The sequence below is a fragment of the Hippichthys cyanospilos genome, chromosome 12 (assembly GCF_059441005.1).
Source record: "Hippichthys cyanospilos isolate Australia breed blue-spotted pipefish chromosome 12, RoL_Hcya_1.0, whole genome shotgun sequence".
Lineage (NCBI taxonomy): Eukaryota > Metazoa > Chordata > Actinopteri > Syngnathiformes > Syngnathidae > Hippichthys > Hippichthys cyanospilos.
Window position 1 is genome coordinate 6303445 of NC_142380.1, and position 26556 is coordinate 6330000.

At 43.2% G+C, this 26556-nt stretch overlaps 2 protein-coding genes across 3 annotated transcripts in view; one reads left to right on the forward strand and one right to left on the reverse strand.

Annotated features, from left to right (window-relative positions):
• Positions 1-1215: 1215 nt before the first annotated feature.
• wnt3a (wingless-type MMTV integration site family, member 3A) lies at positions 1216-16578 on the reverse strand. Its single transcript, XM_088428721.1, has 4 exons — positions 16193-16578; positions 9407-9648; positions 3923-4188; positions 1216-3777 (listed from the first exon to the last, which is right to left on the reverse strand). Exons 1-4 carry the CDS (start codon positions 16264-16266, stop codon positions 3298-3300), a joined length of 1062 nt encoding a protein of 353 aa, XP_088284847.1. The 5' UTR covers positions 16267-16578; the 3' UTR covers positions 1216-3297.
• A 2182-nt stretch (positions 16579-18760) lies between these two features.
• Positions 18761-26556, forward strand: part of cables1 (Cdk5 and Abl enzyme substrate 1) — a 16060-nt gene continuing 8264 nt past the window's right edge. Inside the window, exons 1-4 of one of the 2 annotated variants that reach the window (XM_088428719.1) lie at positions 18761-19566; positions 24727-24798; positions 24876-24968; positions 25761-25838. In XM_088428719.1, coding sequence (XP_088284845.1) covers positions 19025-19566; positions 24727-24798; positions 24876-24968; positions 25761-25838 — 785 coding nt within the window. In that variant the 5' untranslated portion in view covers positions 18761-19024. The remainder of the gene's footprint in view (positions 19567-24726; positions 24799-24875; positions 24969-25760; positions 25839-26556) is intronic. The other variant, XM_088428720.1, reaches the window with a different exon arrangement.

Below are 26556 nucleotides of genomic sequence, written 5' to 3' on the forward strand. Positions count from 1 at the left end.
CATTTGGAGGCACTTGCGATTTTCTCGAAACGTGCTCGCTAGTCTAACAATGAATTTTTCATTGGGAGAGCTGTTTAAAAAAACCCATTTCCTAACAATTCGGTCATTAAATTTAATTGAAATCTGTGCGAAGATTACAAAAAACTTAACTATATAATGTCATTTGTTGAGACGGTTACTCATTCAATCCCAAAGACATATTTTGACGTTAACGTCCAGTCGTTCAATCCTCTGTACTTGTTCATTTTTTTCATAATTGTAAAGTGTTTGTCTAAAGAATGTTCTAAAAATGGCAGATGAATTAATTTCTGAAATTATGATTCTTTTTGGTAATTATTTGCTAAAGTAATTGGTAACTTTAGTACATCAACTAATGCAACCCTAAAATATTTGATTAGTTTAGGTGCTAAAGTAATCAATTTAGGGTTAGTAATTGATTCATTTTGGTACTAACACAATAAATTAGTACTTAAGTATAAAAAGTAATGGATTACCTTAGTAATTGAGTGCCTAAACTAATCAATTACTTTAGTATCTATTTAATTAAAGTAGGGACCTAAAGTAATTTAAATACCTAACTACTGTGTAACTGATAACTTTAGTACTTTAGGACACAAAGTAATCAAGCCTAAAACAATTTAGGTACTAAAGGAATCTATTTCCATAGGGTTAGTAACTAATTTGTTTTGGTACTAAGGTGCTAAAAGTAATCAATTACCTCAGGTTTTAAATGACTAAAATAATTGATTAGTACTTTAAAACAGGTACTAAAAGTAATCAATTACTTAGTATTTGCTTTTGGAAAGAATTTATTGGATGTGAACCATGACATTTTTATCATTTCAGTTCAGTTAATTTAGTTATTAAAAAATAAAAAAGACAAGAGACTCGCAGACACATTTTGCCTGTTTATGTCCATTTATTTAGATGTTACAGAGTTACACACCTACGTCATACGGTGTCAACACTTAAACTGGATGTACACACACACACACACATACATTGTATACGGTATGAATATATATATATATATATATATATATATATATATATATATATATATATATATATATATATATATATATATATATATATATATATATATATATATATTATATATATATATATATATATATATATATTATATATATGTGTGTGTGTGTGTTTTTGTGTAAAAAAGTAAGGCAAATTAGTCTACAAAAACTTTCTGCAAATATATATTTACTTACTAATATATACATAGTAAAAAATAAATAATTGTAAAAAAAAAAGTCACAATTACTAGTATGTACAAAGCTTTGGATTGTAAAAAGTAATTAGAATGCAAATATTAAAGTAATATAATTAACAAGTATATCAGATGCGTAAATGAATGAGGAGATAAAACAGACTGTAACTAGTAATTGTTTTGAAAATACCTTTTGTAATGCGCGTTATTTTTATTAGGTACACACGCAATTGAATGACGTATCCGAAATCAATTTTTGCCACCGCTAAAGCTAATGATTCTCCGATCGATTAATACTGTACGGTTTTTCAAAAAATGATTTTATGATAAAATATGTTTCAGAAAAAAGTCAAAATATTATGAGATGACGTCTTGTTTATTAATAGGTGGTTCTTAAAAATCTGAGGTCTTATTTTTTAAAAAGAAGACTTTTTTTTGTATGTAATCACAAGGAAACTTCCTTCAACTGCAGGTGTACCTAATAAAGTGGCAACATGACCTCTTAATTCAGCTTTCAGTAGTTTTTACTTGGGAAAAAAAAAAAAAAAACAACACAACAAAGCACAAGTGTGAGTCATCTTAAATTAAAAGTGGAGCAACAAGTCAAATCACGTTTGCTCTAATCAGACTACAAAGCGACTAACACAAGCCCAACTCTACTTTTGCTTAAAATGGACGACACGTTTTGTAGAAATGCGTCCAAAGTTGACATTTTCCGAACTATAAAAGAAACTTCTTTCACAGAAAGAAACCAAAACAAAACAATGTAAGAACCTCAAAATCAAACAATACTAAACGACGAAGACTTAGCAGCATGAGAAGGCGGGACCTTTGATCGCCTCGGCGACACTGCTTTTTTTTCTTTTCTTTTTCATTTTAATTGTGACCAGAACTGAATGCTCACACCTTTTGGTGATACCACCAAGTTATTCTGTTTTGCAAAGAAAAAAATGCAATGTTACGATAACTTTTGAATAATTGTATATTTGACCCCTTGTGCAGTATTTTGACCATTTTGGGTCATTTTCTTCCACATCATTCTCGCAGTATTTTAGCCACTAAATGGCACGCTCCTGGTGGTGTAATACCTAAGTGGATGTGCCAAGTTGAACTCTGACAGGTTATCACCATCTGGGTGAAATTTCAGCTCCTTCCTGTCTTCTTTCAATGCTTTCTCTTTGATGTAAGGATTCAAGGATTGGACCAAAAAATACTGCTAAAGGGTCAAGTGTGAATTTATGTTTTACTTTTTTGTGTGGTTTTTTTTCTTCTTTTTAGTGTCCCTCTGAATAAATCAAAGGGAAATGGCGGATTTTTTTTTTTATTTCAATAAATAACGGCCCCCTCGTCACCAAGGCCTCACATTACTATGAGACATTCGTAATACTGATAAAACCCGTGCTTCATTGGACGTTATGGACACAAGTGCTGGACTTTGAGCATTTTTTTTTTTTTTCGGGGGTTCCTCGGAGGGCTCTTTGGTTCAAAAAATTTCCCATGTTTTTGTTTTAGAGAATGCTCTTGTAACGCTTGCACAAATTACGATAACTGAGCCTTAGTAAACACAATGACAACGTTTCTATTACGACGTTCGCTCAGACACTCAGGACTTTACGCTTTAACACTAGCGATCAAAAATCCGTCGCCAAATTGACCTTGAGGGAAGGCCAGCATTTTTGCAGTGTTTTTACCACGCAAGGCCTCAGAAAAACAAACACGGACCGAGCACCGAACGAACCTCGTATTTTTACTCGACCGCATCGAAGCGCTCCCGAAGGCAATTTGACGACGGGTTCCCCACGATTCCACCTCGCCGCCGCCGATCTCAGCTAAATTACACTAAAGACAAAAATGAAACAAAATAAAAACACCAATATGGTGTTTGACCTTTCCCAAACTACCCAAAGTCACCTTGAGAAACCGATGGTCCGCGTTAGCATCCCGACAGTTTGCAACGTTTTCCTTGCGAAGCCTTCCTTAAAATGGAGGCCTCCGCGAACAGCGCGCGAGGTCCCGTCCACGGGCGGCTCCGGTCCAAAGCGGCTCGCTCGAAATGCGAGAAGCGGGCGTTATTTGCAAGTGTGCACGTCGTAGACCCGGACGCACTCCTGGCAGCTGACGTAGCAGCACCAGTGGAAAATGCAGTGGCACTTCTCTTTGCGCCTCTCCGTCCTGGTGTTGTGGCCGCGGCCGCAGCACAGCAGGTCGCAGCCGTCGATGCCGTGCGACGTCAGGTTGCAGACGCGGTCGCGGGTCCCGAAGGAGCCCGTCTCGGCGTTGGGGTCGCAGAAGTTGGGCGAGCCCTCGTAGTAGACCAGATCGCGGTCCGTGGGTGGTTTGAAGTAGTTGTAGCGGGGTCTCAGGGTCTCCACCCAGCCCCGCGACTCCTTGTGCTTCTCCACCACCATCTCCGAGGCGCTGTCGTACTTGTCCTTCATGTAGTCGCCGATGACCCGGAAGTCCGGCTGGGACCACCAGCAGGTCTTCATCTCACAGCTGCCCGACAGCCCGTGGCACTTGCACTTCAGGAAAATGTTGTCATAGAGAGACTGCGGGTAAAATGAGCAATAGCTTTAGGAAGCGGCGGCAGAAGAGCTGACTCGTTTGGAGCAGAGGTGTTAAACTGATAAAATTATGATATGTACTCGAATGGAAATTTTCTATGCACAACGAGTACAAAACCTCAAATCTCACCTTCCGTCCGGCCTCGTTATTATGGCAGTTCATGGCCGAGCGGGCGTCGGGACGGTTCTCCCTGGCGTCGGCGAACTCGCGCGACACCATGTCGCCAAAATCCACGTCTTCGCTGCAACCGCCCCACTTCCAGCCTTCGCCGGGGGGGCCCTTGTGACGCGTGTCGCAGCCGCAGATGGTGGCCGAACCGTCGGCGCAGGCCCGGGTGACGGCGAACGCCACGCCGGCCGAGGCGATGGCGTGCACGAAGGCCGACTCTCGGGTGGCTGCCAGACGAAAAGACGGGACTCTTGTAGATATAATTATCAGATACCTCCTACTCAAACCCAAAAACTACCACCACGACTTACCGAACCAAAACCCAACAAAGCCAAAGAAATATCCTGTTTGATTTTTTTACATTGTGGACTCACTTTTTTTCTCCCAAAATTAAAAAAAATAATAATTTTGATGCACAGACGCACATTTTTATATCGTTCGTATTCTTACTTACATAATTACTGTAATGATATGAGCCAGAGGGCCGACATCAGGTAGCTGTCAGCAGCCAGTGCCTATTGCTGCTAACAGTAGCCCGTGTTAGCTGAGATTGCGACGCCATTATTTTCAGTAAAATAAGCGAGCGTACTGAACCAACGTCCGAGTCTATCGTTCACACGCAGCAATATTTTTAAAACTGAGAGGATCGTGTAAAGGTTATGATGACTCCAGCTGACTCAATTAAGCCTGGCAAGGTATGGAGCACCGGTTAGAGAACACGGAAATTCCATTTAACGGGAACATAGAAAATGCCAGAAGAGCCTAAAATCAAGGGTTTGTCCTATACACAGGTGCGTCCTATACCTGGGGAATTCCGGTAATTGATTGTAGGTTAACTATGTAAACGTCACAATTTGACCTTTTCTGACTCTTCCTCTCCTATATGGGCATACGGATGGAGAAAGTAGGTCACAACCCGTTTGGAAGTGTATTATCACATCTTGCGTAAACCTCAAAAGTAAACATCTTTCAAGCCGCGCTAACGAGACCACTCGTGACACATTCAGGCGGTGAACTTGTGCCGCGGAGGTCATTAGCGGTTTGTTTAGGTAGCATCCACAAAAGATCCCAGACATCAATCGTCACGTCTGTGAAGAAGGCCATCTAGGGCCTTTTGTCTCTGGCCTGCCATACTTAACTGCTGACTCATCAAGGCGGCATGAGAGGAAGACGTGGGCCTGACAGCTCTATCATTAAGAAGCTCAATTAAGCTTTTCAAAGGTTAGGAAACGGCCTCACGCACCGCACCGACGGGCGTTTACGTATCAAAGCCAACGACGTTACGATTGCGGAATTACATCTTGTATTACTGCAAAAAATAGGGAAAAAAGACATTCGTGTTTCTGCTGAAGATCAAGAGTGAAGGAGGAGAACGAAAGGGACAGGTACAAAGCTAAAGGCAGAAGGAGCCCCTCCCTTCCTGCAGGTTCCAACCAGTTTAAGGTCTAACGGGCGTTAGACAACAATGACGCAAGAGAGAAGGCCCACTGTCATCCTCTTCCCTCAGCCCCGCAACAGCTACTGAATGGAAGCTCACTGGCTGCCATAAATTTAACAGAATCCCAACCGTCAAAAAGTACAAGCTGCCCGTTTGCGGAAAGTGCAAGGCAGCAGTGTTGATCTAATTAACTGTCAGGATAGTAAAAAAAAAAAAAAAAAAACGCACCACCAAAAGTGTAGTTAGATGTCCATGAATATCATCAATTGAATCTTAATCTCAAAGACGTATTTTTACTTTTTTTTTTCTTTTTAAAGAGTCTAGCCACACATTCAACTCAGATACTTATTTGTATAATTTCCTTTTTTTTATTTTTTATTTTTGCTCCTAAAAATGGCTGGCACAAAATGAATTAAGGAATGTATTAATTTAGCTAAATAAGTCCTAAAGTAATCAAATACTCTAGGTGATTGAGTACTATAACTTAAGTACCTAACGTATTTGATATGTTTATATAGTAGGTATGTGTAATTATTACATGTTTATATTAAAAGGGGTGTATGTATGCATACACAGTGCATTATATTATTTATATGGCGTTGTATAACTAGTATATTTCTTTTTTTTGTAAGTATATGTTTATATGGATATTTATGATGTGTGAATGTTATATATGTATTTAACATAAAATTTGTATCTTTAAATAGAGTATTTAAACATAATTATGTGTTATATGTGTAGCAATATTAGAGTATTATATAATACTTAAAAGGGATAAGACATAAAGTAGTTTTACTTCTTCCTACTTCTTTTCGAACAGAATACGTGTCTTGTTATGTTTGGCTTTATTTTCAGTTTAATCTTTTTCTACAAACTATATTTTTTATATAATGTTTTAAATAAAATAATTAATCGCTTCATTCAAGTAATCAAATACGTTAGTTCTTCCTTAAGTACATTACTCGGTTCCTTCATTCTTTAGTAGTACAAATAACTGTCAATAAAAAAAAATATATGTCTTTGGGATTGATTGGGTTAATTTTCATAAAAAAACAAACAAACAGATTGTTATCTGAGCTTAAACTGCCCTTGCAGTTGCGGTTGTACAAGTCATAGCCGAAGAGCTAAATTAGACACCTGATTTTGCCCCGTAAAGTGTCTAAATCCAACGTTTATGATTCCCCCATCAATCGTCTTCTCCAAAGAATGCCTTCATGCTTCATGGTTGTTTGCATTTGGACTTTCACTTGTCCGCTCCGTAAATGCCTAGCGACACTGAAAGGGATACCAAGTGTGGCCCTAACGCGGAGCCCTGATGAACTCCTGCGGCAGCTTTGCATTGCCGCTGCAAAGGATAGGCGAGTTGAGGGATGAACGGGCTGAGGAAAAGAGGATTATCTTGGGACAAAATGAGCAAAGGAAAGGACCCGGGAAGCAATTAAAGAGGCCCTGGCCTCTCCATGTGAACACGGAACCCGAGAAAAAGTACCAAATGCAGACGTTAGCCCGTCGGTGGATTTCTTCAAAATATTCATAGTTGCCTTCATTGGCATGCGGTTGAGTTTCCGGATCAGGGCAGAAAGCGGCGAGCTCGCGAGGCGGATTCTCAAGCCTGGTGAAGATATTTGGGTCATCCACATGAGCTTGACCTTTGCGGCCAATTACAACCACAATAACATTTATTTCACCTGCTCCGGCATTCGTTCCGCCACCGGTTTTTAAGAGCGATCGACGGCGTTCGACGAGGCTTCGCGTCCCCCGACCGCGCTTCCCCGCCAAACTTTGCCAAACGCCGGCGGGCCAAGTGGTCCCTGCAACCTGCTGGGGGGCTGAATCCCCCATTGTGCCTCCACTGTCACGCTGCGTTAGTCCCACAATGGCTCCAGATATTTTATATGAAATTTGCCCTGGCCGGTGATTAGCGGGGAGCAAGTTAAGTCATAGCAACAGAGAACTATGCATTGGCCGGACCCTGCTTGTCGGCAGACGGGGAAATCCCTATTCACATGCTTTAATAAAACAATCTAAAGGGCGTGTGAATGGGGAAAAGCACTTTTTCTCCTGCTTAATCTCATGCTTGCAAAGATATTGTGCTCGGAGCCCAGCCCAGCGGGGAGCGGGGCTGAGGTCCCCCCATCAACTCCGTTTGCCACGCCCCTTCTTTCTTTCTCGCGTAGAGTTAATGATATACCGGCGCGCTGGCTTTCCTCCCCCAGCGCGGCGACACGTTCGTTTTGGGGGAAAAGCGCAGACTTCCTAGCTCATCCCAAAAACGGACGCTTTCGTCACCTCGGCGCAGGTCGCCGCCCGCGTCGTCCCGCTTCGGTCGAGAAGCGGAGACATCGTTTCACCGCGTCGGAACGCGGAAGCCTCGGCGCAGGCGTTACGTCAGTCCGGTTCCCGATCGAGCCGGTAGCGCTTTGGGGTTGCCTCATTTTGTTTCAAAGAGGCCTCTGTAATGCCATCGACTGACTCACAAAGCGATGGCGAATACCAGGAATGCCGAAAACAGCTTCGGGATCATAACACCTGCGCGGCGATCTGTTGCCTTTCATCGCGGGCGGATTCCTGCGGTGCATGTTTTGACACTTTGCGTGATGCAAATGAAGGAGCGCAGACGCAGCCCTCGGGCGGAACCGCGCGGTTTAAGCTACGAGGCGGCCCGTCGGTCGACGGTTCTCGTGAAAGGTCACTCGGCGAAAGCTTGCGCGATAAGGGGAGGGCGACGTCGCCGGCGGCGTTCCGGGTGGCAAGCGAGACCTATAAAATCCCGAAAGAAGCAGGAGGAAATGGACACGCTGCAGTCTGAATCGCAGACAAACGGACACCGGTGAGGACAATGGAGCCGTAGCGCAGGCAAATAGCGGCATCAATCAAATCGGATGAAATGGAAGCCCTCTCCGGCTAAGCCCTATCAAAGGGCCGGGAGCGCCCCCGGTCACTCTGACAAAGGCACTTAATCCAGCCACTTTGACCTCTCGCATTATGAGGGGCTCGGCCGACCTTAATCCAATCAAAATGATCTACCCGAGACCACTGGCTGCTGCGCCCCGGCAATTTGCGCCTCCACAAAAGGAGAATCCCTCCGGTCTCCTACTCATCCTCAAGCCTGGCTCGAGACTTCATTAAGTCTTCAGGCTTGAGAGGTTAAAGCCGTGGCACCTCCGCATGTTTACGTTCAACTTGTGGTAGCCGGGTGATAAGTTCGGGAGCTTAGTATTGTTGCCTATTTGCCAAGCGTGTCCTTTAAGTTGGGAGAAACGGCCTTCGGCGCATGGGAAGTACGGCGCAACGCTCATGTCTGTCAGTCTTTCTGACTCAAAACTGATAGTGCGTTTTGCTTAGGAGGTCAACAACAGACGATTTTTTCCCAGAATCAGAATGATGATTTGATTCCACAAAACTGCCTTTTGCTTGTCCGATTTTTAAATATCATTGACAGTGGGATCTTATTTCTTATATAATATATCTTATTTACTGCTATTTTAGTAAAAACGGATCTGTGACGTCTATTACCATCAACGGCAGCGACTGACAAATCGTCGGAAAAGTTTCCCTTCTATGTAAATACACCTACACAGGAAAAGAATACTGCCCGGATCTTGTTTTGAGCTTTTATTTTCTGCTGACTTGACATTCGTGCGGAAATCGCAATTCATCATCGCCGAAAGTCAACACGTTCGATAACACGCCGGCGTTGAGTCTCCAGTGTTGTATAAGGGGCTAGAAAGGATCAGGAGCGGAACGATCCCCGGGGATTCCCTCCTAAAGAAAACGCCGACGAGACCGAAGGCGCTTTGATTGTACGCGGGCTTTCAGGCGTGCTGTTGTCTCGGTTCTATTTCGAGAAGGATTTAAATGAGCGTAATGGCTGACGGGCGGCTTGCGGGTGTCGTGAAAATCACATGCAACACTTGTCAAATGCTCTGTTGGGAGGTCACAAAGCGCCATATTAGTCATAGTGCTACGGGGCGTTGCGAAATCGACAGCTTGAGGCCAGGACTTACCTTTATCCAGAACAGGCCCAAAAATGGCCAGATTGTCATTTATGGTGGTGCAGTTCCAGCGCCGCCCTCGGAACTGGTGCTGGCACTCCTGGATGCCGATCTTCACCCCTTCCGCAACGCTGGGCATGATTTCCAGGTAGTTGCGGCAGAAGCGCAGCTGCTTGGGCACCAGGCCGGGAATGTGGGCGCAGTGGATGGGTTGCGTGCCCAATGACGAGTACTGGTGGCCCACCGCCAGTGACCTAGGCGCGCAGAAGATCGTTAGACCGCCAGGAAAAACTGTTGAGAATGTTTGCTAGTTTATATGCGTGAATCCACCATGTTTATTCTATTTTGTACTCATTTCATTGCGACCCTTGTGAGGACAAGCCGCTCTAGAAAATGGACGGACGAATAGATGTTGATTTTGGTCATATTGAAAAGCCGATATTTCCCCCGATTTTTGCGTTTGTCCTTTACAACGGCAACTCGCAAACAGGGCACAATAGAAAATTTTGTGTTGACACCCCAAAACCAACCTATGACATTTGCAAGCCTTTCAATGATTGGCTTAGCCTGGACGCCCATAATGCAAAAGTTTTCAAAAGTTATAAAACCCTCATTATGACGTACTATTTCAATTTCATAAATATATGAATACACTATTCGTTTGATCGGTTACTGGACATAATGTACTTTTTAAAAATTATTATATACAGTATGTATACAGTATGTATGGATTACATTGTTCAATTACAACATTTTTTAATAATTACCTTTTAATGGCGATGAAACAAACACGCGGGAATTCATCTCGATAAGGCGAAAACCTCCTTTTAAAAAGCTAGCATATGCTAGGCGTCCATCAATGCGGTCCCGCCTTGCAGACACCTGGCCTTTGCGAGCATGGAAATTGCAGGCCTGCCAACGCAGCGCTTCTGTCAGATGAAAGTCCACAATGCATCTCCAGGTCTTCATAGACCCGAAGCTGACAGCGCGGAGAGCGACACCTTGTCATTAGCCGCGCGCGCACTTAACACTCTTTAGGCTAATAAGAGTGCAAAGGCTACGTGGAAACTTCAGAGAGCGTATCAAGGCTAACACGTGCACACAAGCACCATTCCCCCACTTCCCGCCTTCAACGTTTTTTCTTTGAGGATGAAACAAGTGCAAACTTGGTTCCATCGTGACATCGTTGCTTTCGTTCGCCTTCCCTCTAGCTCGCTATCTTCATTAGCGTGGCTAAGTGCGAAGCCAAATAAGAGTTCAATGTGTTTATACCCAATGGCATTATGGGAAAAAAAAAATGCCGTTTTCAGCATTTGCCCCCCAAGTTCATTCCATCGTGTTTGCAAGTAGCTTGGAAGATATATGCAAATATATCCCGTATTATTTCCACTTATTTTTTAATCTATTTGCAATTATGTTTCTATGCTACTTGCAAGTATGTTCAAATATATTGAATATACTTGCAAATACCTCAAACATATTTGCAAGACTGTTTAAAGGTATTTGCAGGTATGTTTGAATGTGTTTAATACCTCGTGGCTTTATGGGAAAAAATGCTACGCTGTTAGCATTTAGCCTAAAAGTACCTTGAACTTATTTGGAAGAAGGATTTCATTGTATTTTATACCCCGTGGTATTATGAAAGAAAAAATGCTACGTTTTCAATATTTATTTAGCCTACAAGTATGTACAGTACCTTAGAACATATTTGCAAGTATGTTGGAATATATTTGCAAGTATGTTTGTTTACATTTGCTATTTGCAAGCGTATTTAATCGTATTCACAAGTACATTAATACGTATTTTCTAGTATGTACGAATGTACTCGCAAATGCGATCAAACATACGTGTAAGTATGTTTGAATATATTTTAATTATATTTGCTTGTTTGTTTTGAAGAAAGTATTGCAAGTACGTGCAAATACGTTTGAAAGTATTTGTAGATTTGAAAATCCGTTTGAACGTATTTGCAAGTTCCTTCTATTGTATTTGCAAGTACGTTCAAATATGCATATACGTTTATCGTACTTAGAAATACCATCAAAATACATTCAAATATGTCTGAACGGACTTGCAAACATGTTTGAATGTATTTGCGAATTTAAAAGTACGTTCAACGTTGAACATTTTGATCATATTTGCAAGTACAGTACGCTTATATTTGTATCATTGAACACACTTGCAAATACCTCTGAAAGTACTTGTTGATTTGCAAATACGTTTGATCGTATTTGCAAGTTGGTTCGAACGTATTTGCGAGTATGTTTGATCGTATTTGCAAGCACGTTTGTACATATCGGCAAATATCCTCCAACTTGCTTTTGAAGGGACTTGTAAATTTGCGAATATGTTTGAACAAGTTTGTCGACCAAAAATATTGACATTTCTTCCGCGTAATCCAAGAAATTTTATATGTACCGTATTTTGTAGATGATCTATTTGGATTTCCTATTTGGATTTCAATTAGCTTCAACCGCGTGAACTGTTGACCTGATTATTGCGCTTATTCCGAGTGCTTGACACAAGTCCAAACAGAGATAAATTGTTGAAAGAACACCCCCATTTTTTATCTTTGGCCAATGCCCTACGGGTTATCCGCAAAGTGATTTTTTGGCAAGTCGACCGACTCACTCATCTTGTGATCCGGTCGCCTTCGCATCCGCCGATGTTTAGCGCTTGGCTAGCTGTTGACCTTTGGTCCAGAGACCACTCGCGACGCGATTGGCAAAATTCCCGACACCGGTTTGCGTTTTTTTCCTATAAATGACCCCCTTGACCTTGAATAGCTCCGGCGTGCCCTCCGACGACGCGAATCCAGCATGTCATGATGGCCGCCCGCAATTAAAACTTTCCGATGAATGTTATCACGACTTTCCCGGAGGTGACTTCGGCTTTTTGCGTGCCCTCAAGACGATACCGCCGCTATTTGTCACGCGGGTTCCGGCAGAATTTCTCGCCTGGTTTCCGCAGACAGCACTACAGTAAATCAGCAGAGTTGAAAACGAGACGAGACCGTCACAAATTGACCTCACTGCGGCCCCTGACCCCCCCCCCCTCGAAACCGCAACTCAGCTCCGAGTCCACATCCCGGAGCGGAGCAGACTTTTGCTCCACGCACAACAAAAGAGTGCGAATGCAAAGCGATTGATCAGTGTGAGGTGAAAAGAAGCGCCGCAGGCTCGCATTTTTAAACAGCTCCTTGTCAGTCACATCCTGAACCTCCTCCACACTCGCAGGGAAAAAAAAAAAAAAAACCTGCCGTCTTTGACCTTTCCACGGCGCTTGACTTTACATTCATAAATCTTTAACCCTTGTGCGGTATTATGATTTTTTTCGTGTCGTTTTCCTCTGCGTCATTCTCGCAGTATTTTAGCCATTTTGAACATGTTGTCGCCGTGCGGGTGAAATTTCAGCTGCCTGCCTTTGATATAACAATAAAAGGATTGGACAAAATAGCACGCATTGGTTTAGCACTGGTTTTGCAAAGCTCACAGACCAACACGTATGCATTTATATTAGGGAATTGACTGGATGCGCACATGCAGATGGACACGCACGCGGATGATATGAAACGATGACTTTTCAGACAACTTTTTTGCATGCTATGATGTGCAAATAATGTCTGAAATAGAGAATCAAACATTGTCAGTTATTTTATGTGCTGCGCACTCTAAATTGTGGACTGGGCTCTTGGGAAAAATGGAGGGAACTCACTTTGGCCCCAGAAGATGTCAGCCCACCGGGCATCTGCCCTCTACGCTTGATGGCCAATTTAGCCCTTTCACAATTTGTTCTGCTGGACTTAGCGGACAAAATCATTGGCCGTTACAAAATGGCTATTTTAAACGCAAGTGTTTCTTCGAGATTTTCCAGTAGCATCCACGGGAATTGTTGTCCGTTCATCTTGATCCGTGTGGTCAGCGATCACTTCAAACGGCCTTGCTTTTCCACAAACGTACTTTTTCCTCCAATAAATGATGAATCGCTCGCTCGTTATTTTTTGGACGAATATTTTGCGCTGTATCTCAAAAGGTGCTTTAGAAGGACCGCTCATTGATGTACGGCTGAGCAGCTGGGGCTTCAGGACGCTCGGGTGAGGTCCCGACCCGCGGACCGGATTCCCAGTGACGGGACCCGCTCAAAAGCTGCGAGCAATCGGATCCGGGAGCAAAATTGCTCTGGGTGCACGCTTGGCCCCCCTCTTATATGAGCGCATCTAGCGCTGCTTTAATGCATATTTCAGCAAGCCCAAGCAGGGCGAGCGCGCTTGACAATTACCACTTTACTGGTGGGCCCCGGGGCCTTGGAGCCGACTTTGACATCAAGAGAAGATGTTTGGGAAAAGGAATGTGCGGTGGCGAGCTTTCACCTCCAGGTACTTCTCCTGAAAGGGGGATGGGGTTGGCGGCTGACTATTCTTTTTTTTATTTTTCCATTAAAGCCATCAATCACGGCAGAAGACGCCGCATCTTTGGGGTGCCCGAGCGTGCCGCTAAACCACGCCGGCCTTATTTGGCTCGGGACGCGTTGCCGCCAAACAAAATGAGTTCTAAGCAAGGCGTCAATGAAGGGATTGTTTGCTAGCAGTCGTGTAGCAAACGCTTGTGTTCGACGCTCCCGTTGCCACACACGAATGTCCCGGTCACATTTTTTATAGCGTTTTTCGATCTTGGGTACTCAAAGCGCTTTACGCTAACTAGTTATTTACCTACTGACTAGGGGGGGGTTCAGTGTCTTGCTCAAGGACATGGTCTTGATGGCCGGGGAATCGAACCCACAGCCTCTCGGCCGGGAGACGACCACTCTACCACCGAGCCATTCCGCCCCTCGTTTTTGACAAAGAATAGCACATACCTGCTATTTTGAAAAGTAAGTGGTCCTGCCAAGCTGAATTTTGACATATTGGCTCCATCTGGGTGAAATTTCAGCTCCCTACTATGTTTTTTTATGCTTTCCCTTGATGTGAAATGCTTTTGATGTAAATATTGAAGGATTGGACAAAATACTGCACAGAATTGTATTCATCCAAACTGTATATTTAATTTGTATTTATTTATTTATTTATTAAGTTTACACCTCCTTTTATCTGGCTAGTGAAGTAGTATTTATGATACATAAATATATAATATGCAAATGTTGAAATCAGGCCCAATTTCCACTCGTGTGAACAGGATCTCGACATCCCTAGCGGACATCCTTCAAAACATATCAACCGATGCTGTACGGATGAGTTATTAAGAACCAGGACTACTGGTCCTGATGTGACTCAGCTTTTTTTTCCACCGATGGTCTCAAATGTTATATCAGTATTTCCTTCCTGCCCAATCATGAGTTTGTCGTCACTCCAATCAACAGGGGACCTCTTACAGGAAGATACACCCAATATCCAACCATGCACAAATATTGACTCATAAAATCAATACATGAGCTTTTGTTTGTCATATTCCATCATTTCTGCGCTTGCTGCGTATGACGCACTGACAATATATTTATGATGCCCGGAAAGGACAGCACTGAAGCTCTTTTTTTTTTTTTTTTGCAAATCATATGACGCATTAAGGTACAGTGCTATAAAATTATTCGGTGGGAAAATGTTGTCTACCATCAAACGTTTTGCATCACTTTTTTAAAATTTCATAGCCATGTAAAAATGGATGTTAGCATAGGCCGCCAGCCACAAAATGGCGGCCCACAATTGGGCCCCGGGTTGCAGTTTGAACACCTCAACCCTATCCATGCACATCCATTTATATGAATATGTTTCTACATACATATATAAGCTTACTGGCGGGATGCCTATGTCGGCATTTATGAGAACATAATTCCTTATTTAGAAACACAAGTATATCGTTTCAAAAAATATACTAAAAAGTTATCATATTGACATATTTCACAATAACAAGGTGGCCAGGTGCATATGAATAAGCGCATGTATTTGCATGCAAAAACCACGTTGTAGTTAGCAGAGCAGTGCGCAGGGCTTCAATCAAAATCAAGTCCAAGTTCTACACGTTGAGCCTCTTCCATTAAGTCTTCAAAATTTGACGATTGTGCTATGCAATGCGGACCTACAGTTCTTCTCAACTTGTGGGGAGTAAAAGCGCAGAGAAACCGTTTTGAAAAAAAACGGGGGGGGGGGGGTAGTATGCAAATGTAATGATTTATTTATTAAAATTTTTTATTTGTTTTAAGCTTCTAAGATGCGTCATTCCCACGCACATAAATGAAGAAACGTTTTCAGGGTCCACCCGCTCAGTGGCTCATTTCTTGCCATGCGCATAAAGTTTGTGGAAATTGGTGCGGGTTTACTAACAAGTTGCAAGGAAACCACAACTTCCCTACTTGTGGCAAAGAACAAAATATTGCACACGCCTCTCTTGCTATGATGCAACGCAGTTGACGCCACAACAAACTGCGTATCGTTCAACGTTCTTTGAAGCAATTTCAATTTAAAAAAAAAAAAAAAAAGTCTTTTTCACCAAAGCATCCCAACCGCTGATGACCATTCCGAACGCGCACCTGCACCAGTCGCCCCAATTAGCAGCCAGTTTGGCATGCCGCATCTATCATTAAATATCCATTAACGTATATTTATTCAACTTAACACATGTGATAATGACGTCGTAATAAAACGATCCGAAACGAACCGACAGACAGCAAAATAATAATTGAAAGGGAAAAAAACCTGAATGAGATCTTTTTGCAAAAAAAAAATAATGATTTTAAAAGTACGTTAAGAGCACAACGGATGCAATCAAATATGAAAAGTGCAGACTTTTAGCCTCCAAAATGACTTACCACCAGATGGGATAACTTGCCATGACACGCGTGAGTCCGCACAGCAACACCGCGAAATATCCTGCGAATATCATCCTGGAAAAAGTTCGTCCGAAGCACTCCGGCGTCAATTGAGCCCCGCTTGATGCGCGCCCGCCCAACGCGCGCACCGATCGGAACCAAAGTGGCTCAAGCAAACGAGATCGAGGATGGGATCGACTCGCGTGCGACTGACAGTCAGATATTGAAAAAAAAAAGAATGTTTAAAAGCTTGCTTGACTTTTTTTTTTTCGCAAGCAATTGCCAAAGGCGGATCTGTGACGATACGTTGCCTCACTCTCTCAAAGGATCCAATTTGACGATTTTTTTTTTTTTTTTTTTTGGAGCTGATGGCGAATCGCAGTGCGTGTGATATATAATGTAGTTTAAAGGGGGGAAGAGGGCGAGGGGAGGGGTCCGAGAGGGCTTTTAAATAGGCATCGGAACCCCCGCCGATTGCGTAGCTATAACAACCTGTCCGGATTTCACTCCCTGGCTTGAAGCTTCTAAAATGCACAAATAAATATGTGTGAATTGCTCGGGGATCATTAGTGACTTCTCCGAGGGCTTTTCTCTCTTTTTTTTTCTTGCCTGCTTTTGACGCGAACGACCTCATTCCCCCCATTCGGGCGGAATGGAGTTTTATTATTATGGATACAGACGAATGTTTTTTTTTTAATTATTAATGCATGAAAAAAAAGTCATTTGCACCGAGTTTGCGTCATATTTTTGCATCATAACTGTGCTTTGTTTTTTCTTATTTCTCTTGAAACAATTTAATTTGCTGTGAAAAATGTTTGAATAAAGTTCCTTATGGATATGTACTTTATGAGTACCAATGAAAAAAAAATCTAAAATGTCATGCAAAAGAATCATTAAATCTTGCTCATTTTGAAGCGTGCCTTTGCCCCCTGTGACCAGCAGGGGTCACTAAATCCCAGGTTTTCAGGCTGCTATTAATGAGGCGACGCCTTCTGTCCAAGCAATCAACAGCAGACGTTCTTTCTGCCATCAAGTTCATTTGGCATGACTGCATGAAGTCGACCGAGTGATTCTCCGCGATCCGGAGTTTGTGTTTGATCAAAGTTGACTGAGTTGGAGCGCTTCAATCGGGAGGCGCTCAGCGAGTTGTCACCGCCATCTGCTGGACATTATTGGAAACAGGCACGTCTGCCTGACCCGCTCAAGCCTTCTGCTTTCAAATTAAAAGTGATGCACGTGTTGTTATCTATCACTGTTATGTGGTGTTTTATTTTGGTGGCGTCAAAGGCACTTTTACTCGTCAGGTAACGACTGAGAGTGTTTAATGAATAAATAAATTATTGTTCTGGTGGCTTGCGTGTGTGTTCTTGGTCTTTTTTTATTTATTTATTTTATAAATGCCTCACGATACATGGTCCATTTTTGCAAAGATATAGCTTGAATATGATCTTTTTTTTTTAAGGAAAAAAGGCTTACATGGTCATTTTTTTCAGATAAAAGCATTACTTTTACATGGTATTTTTAAAAAAAAAGCCTGACTATACAAAGTCTTTTTTTCAGATAAAAGCCTTACTTTTACATTGTATTTAAAAAAAAGCCTGACTATACATGATTTTTTTTCTTTTTTTGCAGAAAAACATCTTATTGTACATGGTGGATTATTGTTTTTGTTTTGTTTTGTTTTGTTTTTTTGAGAAAACTCTTACTATATACATGGTCGTTTTTCATGGTAGAAAAGCCTCACTTTACATGGTCGTTTTTTTGTGTGGAAAAAAAGCCTTACTATACATGAACGGCATTTGTGCGGGAAAAAAAGCCTTACCATGCATGGTCATTTTTTGCAAAATAAATAAATAAATAAATAAAAAGCCCTTGCTATATATATACATGGTTGTGTTGTGCAAAATAAACAGCCTTTCTCTACATGTTTGTTTTTAGCGAAAAACAAAATCCTTATGGCCGTTTTGCGTGGAAAAAAAAGCTTTACAATACATGGCGTTTTTTTTTTTGAAAAAGAAAAGCCTTACTATACATGTTTTTTTTGTGAGGGAAAAAAAGACAGACTATACATGGTCTTTTTTTGCAGAAAAAGCCTTACTATACATAGTCATTCGTTGCAAAAAAAAAGCCTTACTATACATTGTCATTTTTTAACATTTAAAAAAACTTACTCTATATATTGGTTTTTTTGTGCGTGAAAAGTATTTTTGGGGAAATAAAATCCTTTAACTAAAAACAACACCAGACTCCTAATTTCAGGAGTCAAAGACTCCCGTAGTTATTATATCAATACTAGAATTCATATTTGGTCGGTTCTGAATGGGTCATTCATGATAAAGACAACAATTTGTAAAACAACAATGGCATTATTTGTTTCTCCATTCAAAGCGAATCGCTCGTTTGTACCGCTAGATGGCGTCCTTTATCAAGTTGTCAGAGCCCAACTATTTCCTTCCGGCCGCTAGGAGGCATTGTTGGTCACAGAACTTCCTCTGCGCTCGTCGTCATCGGTGCGGTGTGTGTTTTCAAATGAGGCGAGGTTCCGCGGGCGGGCGGTGGCTCTTCGCACTTTCGGGTGCAAGCAAGCGGTGGGACAACACACGACTCGCGCCGCGCGGCTTCTCGTGGACAAAAAGGGAGGGGGTGCAAAGCCGGCGCCTGATTGGCCCAAACGCTCCCTTGACTGCCACAATACTGCGACCACGTGACCTGCCTGTTTTCAAGCCACTGTTTTTCCACGCGTGCGCCGCAAAAGAGCCACCGACGCTGGACATCGGTGCGCGGGTGGCTGCAAGACGATTCGGGAGGAAAGAGCCTCGGGGGGAAGGAAGCATGGCGGCGGCCGCGAGCAGCGGCGGCGGAGCCTCGGCGGCCGCGCTCCTGCACGGCCACCGCATCAACGGCTCGCAGACGCGGAAGCGCATGGACCCGAGGCGGAGGCAAGCGGCGCTCTCCTTTCTCACCAACATCTCCCTGGACGGGCGACCCGTGCGCGACGGCCACCCGGAGACCGACCACGTCGCCGCCGATGAGCTCGAAGACCCAGAAGCTTCCTCTGCCGCCGCCGCGGCAGCGCTAGCGGCCGCCGCGAGTGCCGCGAGCACCCTGGCCAAGCAGGCTCTCGCTGCGGCGAGCAGCCGAAGCGGATCGGTGGCTTCGGCCGCGTCCGTCGCTCCGGAGCCCGGCGAGGGCGAGCCGCCGACCCCGACGTTTTGCGGTTCGCCTCTTTCGGCTCTGGCCGCCTCGGCCCGGAGCAGGCTGCAGACGTACACTCCGGGGGTGTCGCCCGCGGCGTTTTCCAGGCAAGGCTCCCTCAACTACTGCGCAGAGGCCGGACACATCGCCAACTCGGCGGTCGAGCTGCAGCGCTCCAGGTAAAGGCTTGGCAGCACGCGCATGCGCACGCCGCCTCAAAACAACCTGTGGACAAGGGCCGTGAATGCAAATCGCGGACCCTCGCGTAGCCACGGTTCGCCGCCCGCGGATTCCGCAAAAGGGTTTTTTTTATATACATTTTATAGTAGAGGTTTTTCTGTGGCTTTTGAAGAGTTTGGGTGGCTTTCATATGAAACCTATTGTATTTAACTATACATGGATATTAATGGGCCGATGTGCCAATGTAGTTCATCCAACCATTATGGTAGGCGCTTATCCTCACAAGGGTCGCAGGTATGATGAAGACTTTCCCAGCTGCCTTGGGCAGTAGCAGGGGCACGCACAGAACTGCTTGCTAGCCAATCACAGCGCACAACTGAAAAGACTAACATCCATCCTCACAAATACACTTTTGTGTACAATTTTGTGTGTCCAAGCATTTTTAGAATGTGCGAGGAAAGCGGAGTACATGGAAATAATTCCACACAGGCACAGGGAGAACATGCAAACTCCTCACAGGAAGGCCATAGCCGTAACCCAACCCGCAACCTCCTGCACAGTGAGGTGGATGTGCTAATCATTTTACCACTGTGCCCCCCCCCCCACCAATGAAGTTACCCCTGAAAAAAATGGCACACATTTAGTGAAAGCAGTGTGTCATTATAATACTTGTTTGTTTTCATCTAAACACATTAAGAACACACTTTTGATTTGAAGTTCAATCCATTCCAGCCACCCTAAATATTCTATGTGCATAGCATGTTTTTAATAGAAAATACAATGTTGAATAAATAAATAGCAACAGCAAATGTTACAAAATAAAACGTTTTTATTCAAACGTAATCCTTGCATGTTAGGACAAGCCAAAGGTCACAACAACAGTGGGCAGGGGGTACCGATTGAAGCGGGCTACCGTTTTCCTCTATTTTCGGTTATTTAGCAGTTTTTCGGAACTGTGACATGTCAGTCAATTATTTGGTATGGGGGGGGGCACCAAGGGTTTTCAAAGGTTTTGCTAGTTAAAGAGAGAGCACCCGTCAGCAGCAGTTGTGCGATGCTTCTCAATGGCAGAACCTTCTGCTGTGATGTGCCCTTGAAGACCCCCCCCCCCCCCCCCCCCCCCGACCCCTCCTCCTGATCTTGAAATACACTTGACACTGGCTTACTCTGAAGAGATTTTTTTTTTTTTTGGAGGTGAGGGAGGGGGGGGGTCAACGTCAAACACTGGCCGAATATTTGAGAAACATGTCAGACACGCTTATCTTCCAAATACCCCAAGAATCAAGAACGATTCTATTTGACTGGATAACCCAATCTTGTCTCATGCAAGAAAAACGACTCGGGCCCATCTGGTGCTGCGCCAATGGCTTTCATCGCCATGACGACTCGGGGCGGAGCAAGGGGATTGAGCAAAGCAAGAATATTTATGTTGTGGAAGCAGAGCCTAGTAGGGAGGGAAACTTTGATATTATTTTATGGAGAATTTTCAATCAGGGAGGCAGCACTTCATACACTATATTGTGTGTGTGTGTGTGTGTGTGTGTGTGTGTGTGTGGCACATGCAAGTTCCTAATCTGGTGCCCGAGGTCAGATTTATTTCACCCCTCCTTTACCCATCCGATTTGTTTTTTCACCCTGATTTGTGGCGGCTCCTAAACAATAACATTTACCCATATTGCCCATTTGGCGAAATTGCCTTTGTTTTCACCTAGCATAACAATGTATAGCAAATCTGCGCTAACATTACAGCTACACAATGTAGTGTAGCAAGTGTACCAATCAAATGAAGCCATGATCCAGCATTAGGCATTCGTTTCTGCTCTCACTCCCCCCCTCCCTTTTTTTTTTTCACTTCCTGTGCGAGGGGCCGAGCAGACACAGTCTCCCCTCAGACTTGTTGTTGGCCTGCGGCCTGGCTTCCATTCAGGAAGTGGCAGGCGGACAAGCAAGAGGCTCACGGTGGACTCGAAAGCACTGAAAAAAGACACTAAGGAGCTGAAATTTCACCCATATGGTGACAACATGTCAAATTTCAACATGGCACAACCATGTAGTTTATCAGACCATCAAGAGTGAGCCATCCCTTGGCTAAAATACTCTTAGAATGATGTGGAAGATAAGGGCCCAAAAATGGTCAAAATACCACACAAGGGTTAAAAAAAAAAAAATCATGGCTAGGTTGCCAAAAAACAAAACTATAGCTTGTTACTGTATAGGTGGAAATGTTTGATGTCAGACTGGAGAAGTCAGCGGGTGTCCCGCTGGAGTGTTATTGTTTCAGCGGTATTTGGCGTGAACAGAACATCCCGCCGCCCGTTGGCCCGCAGGCCTCGGTGCAAAGTCCTCAAGGGGTCAGCCAGTGTCAACAACGTGCTCAAGCGCCTCCTTATTTTCTTTTGGCCATTAAAAATGACAGTGTTTAACTTCCCAGACCTCTTGCAGAAAAACAAGCCGTCAAAATAGAGATGGTCACTCCAAAATATTTTTACAAAGCAATTACTCTATACATTATTTCATCTTTCATACAAATAATCCGATACGGTATTTTGCAGTATTTTGACCATTTTGGGCTCATTTTCTTCCATGCAGTATCTTGCACCCCTGGCGGTTGCCATGCCATGTTGAACTTTGACATCTTGCCACCATCTGGTGAAATTTCAGCTCCCTAGCGTCTTCTTTCAGCAAAATGCCTTTTATGGGTATTTTGGGCAGCCATTTTGGCTCTTGCTTGTCTGTTTTCATGAAGAACTACAAAAATCAATAAATAATTCCTGTTGAGGATCCGACATCAGAAGATTTGAACAGTTCTAAGTTAGATAATAGCTCAAAATGATTATTCGATTATCAGGACAGTTGTCGATTTATTTGATAATCAATTCGTTGTCGATGAATCAATACGTTTTGGCAGCTCCACATCAATTTTACACATCACACGGCTCTGAAGAAATGTCAACACTTTGTCTGTTCCTCCTCTGGAGAAGAGTAAAATCACTGACAGACAAAAAAAACAAAAAAATCCCGCAAACACGGAGAAGCTGAACCGAGAGTATGCGGCGATCCGCCAAAGGTCGCTAAATACCATTTCAAAACACATAATACAGATTGTAAAACGTAATAATGCGCAGGATACATGACAAATGACTTATTTTCATTTTGGAATAGGCCAAATGTAGACAAGAATGAAGTGCCGCACACGTTTCCCGGCCGCGCCGTAAAAGCTAACGTGAAAAATGTTCTCGTGTTGCTCTTTGCGTAAACACTTCTCCCCATCTAACGTGACTTAAGTGAGACCCTCCACAACACAGGCGTCTTTTGTTGATCTCTGTCGCTGATTAACCACACACTCGACGGGAAAACGCGCTTAGCCTGCTTAAGTGTCCGCAGCTTGCGCGGATGCCGCAGCGTTGCGTGACACTCGCTCGTTGTCATAGTGTAGCCTTTACACGCTACGGTAAAGCCCGTTCACGTGGTCACAGATTCAAGTTTTTGTTTTTCTAACAATGATTCATTGCATGCTAGCAACGTTGTAGCTAGCTGGCTGATAACAGGATGGCAAACGGTAGCATGGAAAAGTCCAGTAGAAGTCAAGACTGCTAGCTAGCTGCTTTTTGCATTAGTCTTCCTTCAAATCAAACATGCCATCAATTCACACCAGGAACTATTTATAGCAAATTTAATCGCGAGTTAATCTGGTGACCAGGGGGTGGTGTTATAACTTTAGCTAACTTTAGCTAATGCTGTCTTGGATGACAGGGCAACAGTGCGAAACAGGTCAACGCAAAGTTGTTTTTCTTGGTCCTGTAGCTGTTCAGATTTGGTTTTGTGAAATAAACTATAAAATGTTTCAAGACGTCCAACTATTTCAGAGGTCATTGAAGGCATCTCCAGTCAACTGCGTGAGCATGTACAATACATGTTTTCTTTGGCTCCATCTAGCTATCAATCTTTGAATGCGCACGTTTTTTCTCCCTCGCAAAACCCTGCTGCTAGAACATACCTCTCTATGCCACGTTGGAAACACGCCGCCAGAAAGCTCAGCTCGCTATAGTCGGATTTTATTTCCCATGATTCATCAACACGGAAACAGGAAGTACTTCTAGTTCCAATTAGGCACAATAGTAAACACTCTAAATGATTTTGAATTGGTTTATATTATAAATCGCCATGACAAGTGTGTGATTGCCATACTCATGGCCCAAACAACTGCCACCGCCCAAAACACTTTGAAGGAGAAGTCACTTGACGATCTTATTTTGGGACAGACGTTCTTAACACTCACTCGTGAGGCCACTGCTTGAACGGGGAGCAAAGTCACGCAGCCGCAGTGTGAAAAATGAATGTCGATTGTGACAGAATGTGCTCAGCGACCTGTTTTGGTGTCGACGGCGGTTTATGTGTCACCATTTAAGCGTCACGGAAAAACATATGCTTAGCTATTGCTGTAGCTGATTGCCGTCGGGTCGATCAGTGACAGCTTGGGTTGCTCCTGAGTTCTTTACCATTTCAACCCGTCTTACTTTTAGCCCAGTGGATGTTGATTCTGGTCCGGGTTGGAGGTACGAATGCTTCTTTAGTTGCATTTTTAAGTCTTTCTATGTGAAAAAAATGTGCAAATTTCAATGTTTTATTTCTAACCATTTCTGTATCAAGAGTCATTCAAATTTTAAATACAGTAAAGGAGCAGTTTTGCAGTTTTTTTTATTTTATTTGTCACGAGGCATAACTATTTTGTTTTGCATTCCGTTTATTTTAGGTGTAATTGCACTGTTGACCTATAGAGGGCGGCATATCAAATCAGCCAAGTTTTTGTCAGATTGTCAAATCCTCTTAAATCCTACTTAAACCTACCAAAAACTATGGTTATAACTGCGTTTTAAAATTTGCATCTCTGGACATGATTATGAGATTTTAAAAATACAGGATATGTTTACTGTAAACTTCCACTGGTTGTATATATTTTTTGGTTTCCACTGTGCTTGTTCTCTCGCACTATATTTAATGGATATAAGAGTGTTCATGTTTTTAGTGCCATAAATGCACAAAAAATCATTTTTTATCATGGATCATAAATTTTTTGTATTAACTTGACAGCCTAATTTTTTCTGCCTGCTTTTCTTTTAAATGTTATAAATTGTAATGAAGATTTCCATTATTTGCAGACGGCGTCTTATCTCTCAGCGCTCCTCGCTGGAAACGTTAGAGGACATCGAGGAGAACGCACCTCTGCGCAGGTAGAAGCGCGTTCCGCCCGCGGCAAGGCTTTATCACGAGCGCTCCATCTTTTTCGGCGGTATTTCTTGCGTCACAGGTGCCGAACGCTGTCGGGTTCCCCTCGACCGAAGAGCTACAAGAAGATCCACTTCATTAAGAACCTGCGGCAACACGACATGCGCAACGGCAGGTGCGAAGGGAGTGCAATTTAAGTCAACTCGAGCGCGGGTTTTCTTTCATTTGTCCACTTTCACTTTATTGCCGCAGCGGGAAATCACACACACAAGCTCATTTTTTGGGGGTTAGTTTGGAGCATTTTGTTATTTTTGGGAGGATTTTGGACTATCTAGAATAAGGATGGGCAACTTAAATGCTGGCGGCGCCTGCAATTTTTCATCGGCGATTCACTTAATTTGCCATGAAAAACGTGTATGGAATGTTTAGAGGAGAAGTCAATCCAAAAATGTTGTTTACATTAATAAATAAGGCCACGCGGTGATCTGATTATTGGGTTTGTGGAATATGAATCAAGCAGCAAAATGTATTTATTTTTAATCCATATCTGGGGGCGGCCATTTTGCCACTTGAAGCTGCCATAAAATCACAGTTTCTCTGGAAACGACTAATCATTCGGCAGATGTTTTGCAAAGCGAACCGTGATTGGTCAGTACCGGAGCCCCGAGCAACCGGGATGTCATCCTCGATCGACAACAAATGTCAAAATGGCCGCCCCCTGAGCTCAATAATAACAAGTGGAATTTGGCGCTTAATTCAAAATTTCACAAAGTCAATAATAGATCACCAGCATGTCGTATTTAGACGAGTGGGGGCCACATTTCAAAAAACGATATATCAAAAATATTTTGGGGGGGAATCACTGCCCTTCTAACAACTTTTTTTGGTTTGTTTAAAAAAAAAAAATGGCAGCAGCATTTGAAGAAAAGCCAACGGTCCTCCTGATGAGCTTGTTTTGTTTTTGTAGGATAGTCCTAATCAGTGGCAGAAGATCCTTCTATAGTGTATTTTCAGTGCTGCCCTATCGAGATTGTAGCCAAGCGGGGTACGTATCCTCCAGCATGACCGCCCTCCTCCTCCTGCTCCCCGTCTTTTCTTCGTCCTCCTCCTCATCCTCCCTCACGGCGGCTTCTACTCTTCTGTGGACGCGCTGTCCGTTTTGACCGCAGGTTAGCTTAAACGCCGCGCCGAGGCTAGCCTGTCTGCATGTTGGCGGTTAGCTTTCGTTAGCCTAGCGTTGCGGCGAGTCACCGATGCCGCGCTGATGGACTACAGGAGAGCCGGCAAAAAAGGCCCCCATCGCGTGGACGTATGCAAAATAGGCCAAGGAGGAAGAATTGTTTGTTGTTCTAACACAAAGACGCTTTTGATCTTTTCAAGGTTTTGACTGCAGGCTTTTTGTTTTGGGGCCTCATGAGCACTTTTGATGATTACTGCTGTGATACCACATCAAAAGAAATATTAGAAAAGCTTTTTGTGTCAACGGTTAACAACAACAACAAAAATCAAATAATAATAAAATCGTTTTATTTTTGTTAACTCATTCAATGCCAGGGACATATTTTCACGTTTTTTAAGAGTCCAGACATTAAATTCCAGATACTTAAGTACATAAGACATTAATTTCCAGATACTTAAATATAAAATCAAGACGCAAGTATCTGGGATTGAATTTCTGGAGGAAAAAAAAAACAAAACAAAAAAACGTGAAAATACGTCCCTGGCATTGAATGAGTTAATTGTAAATAATGTGTCGTAAATCA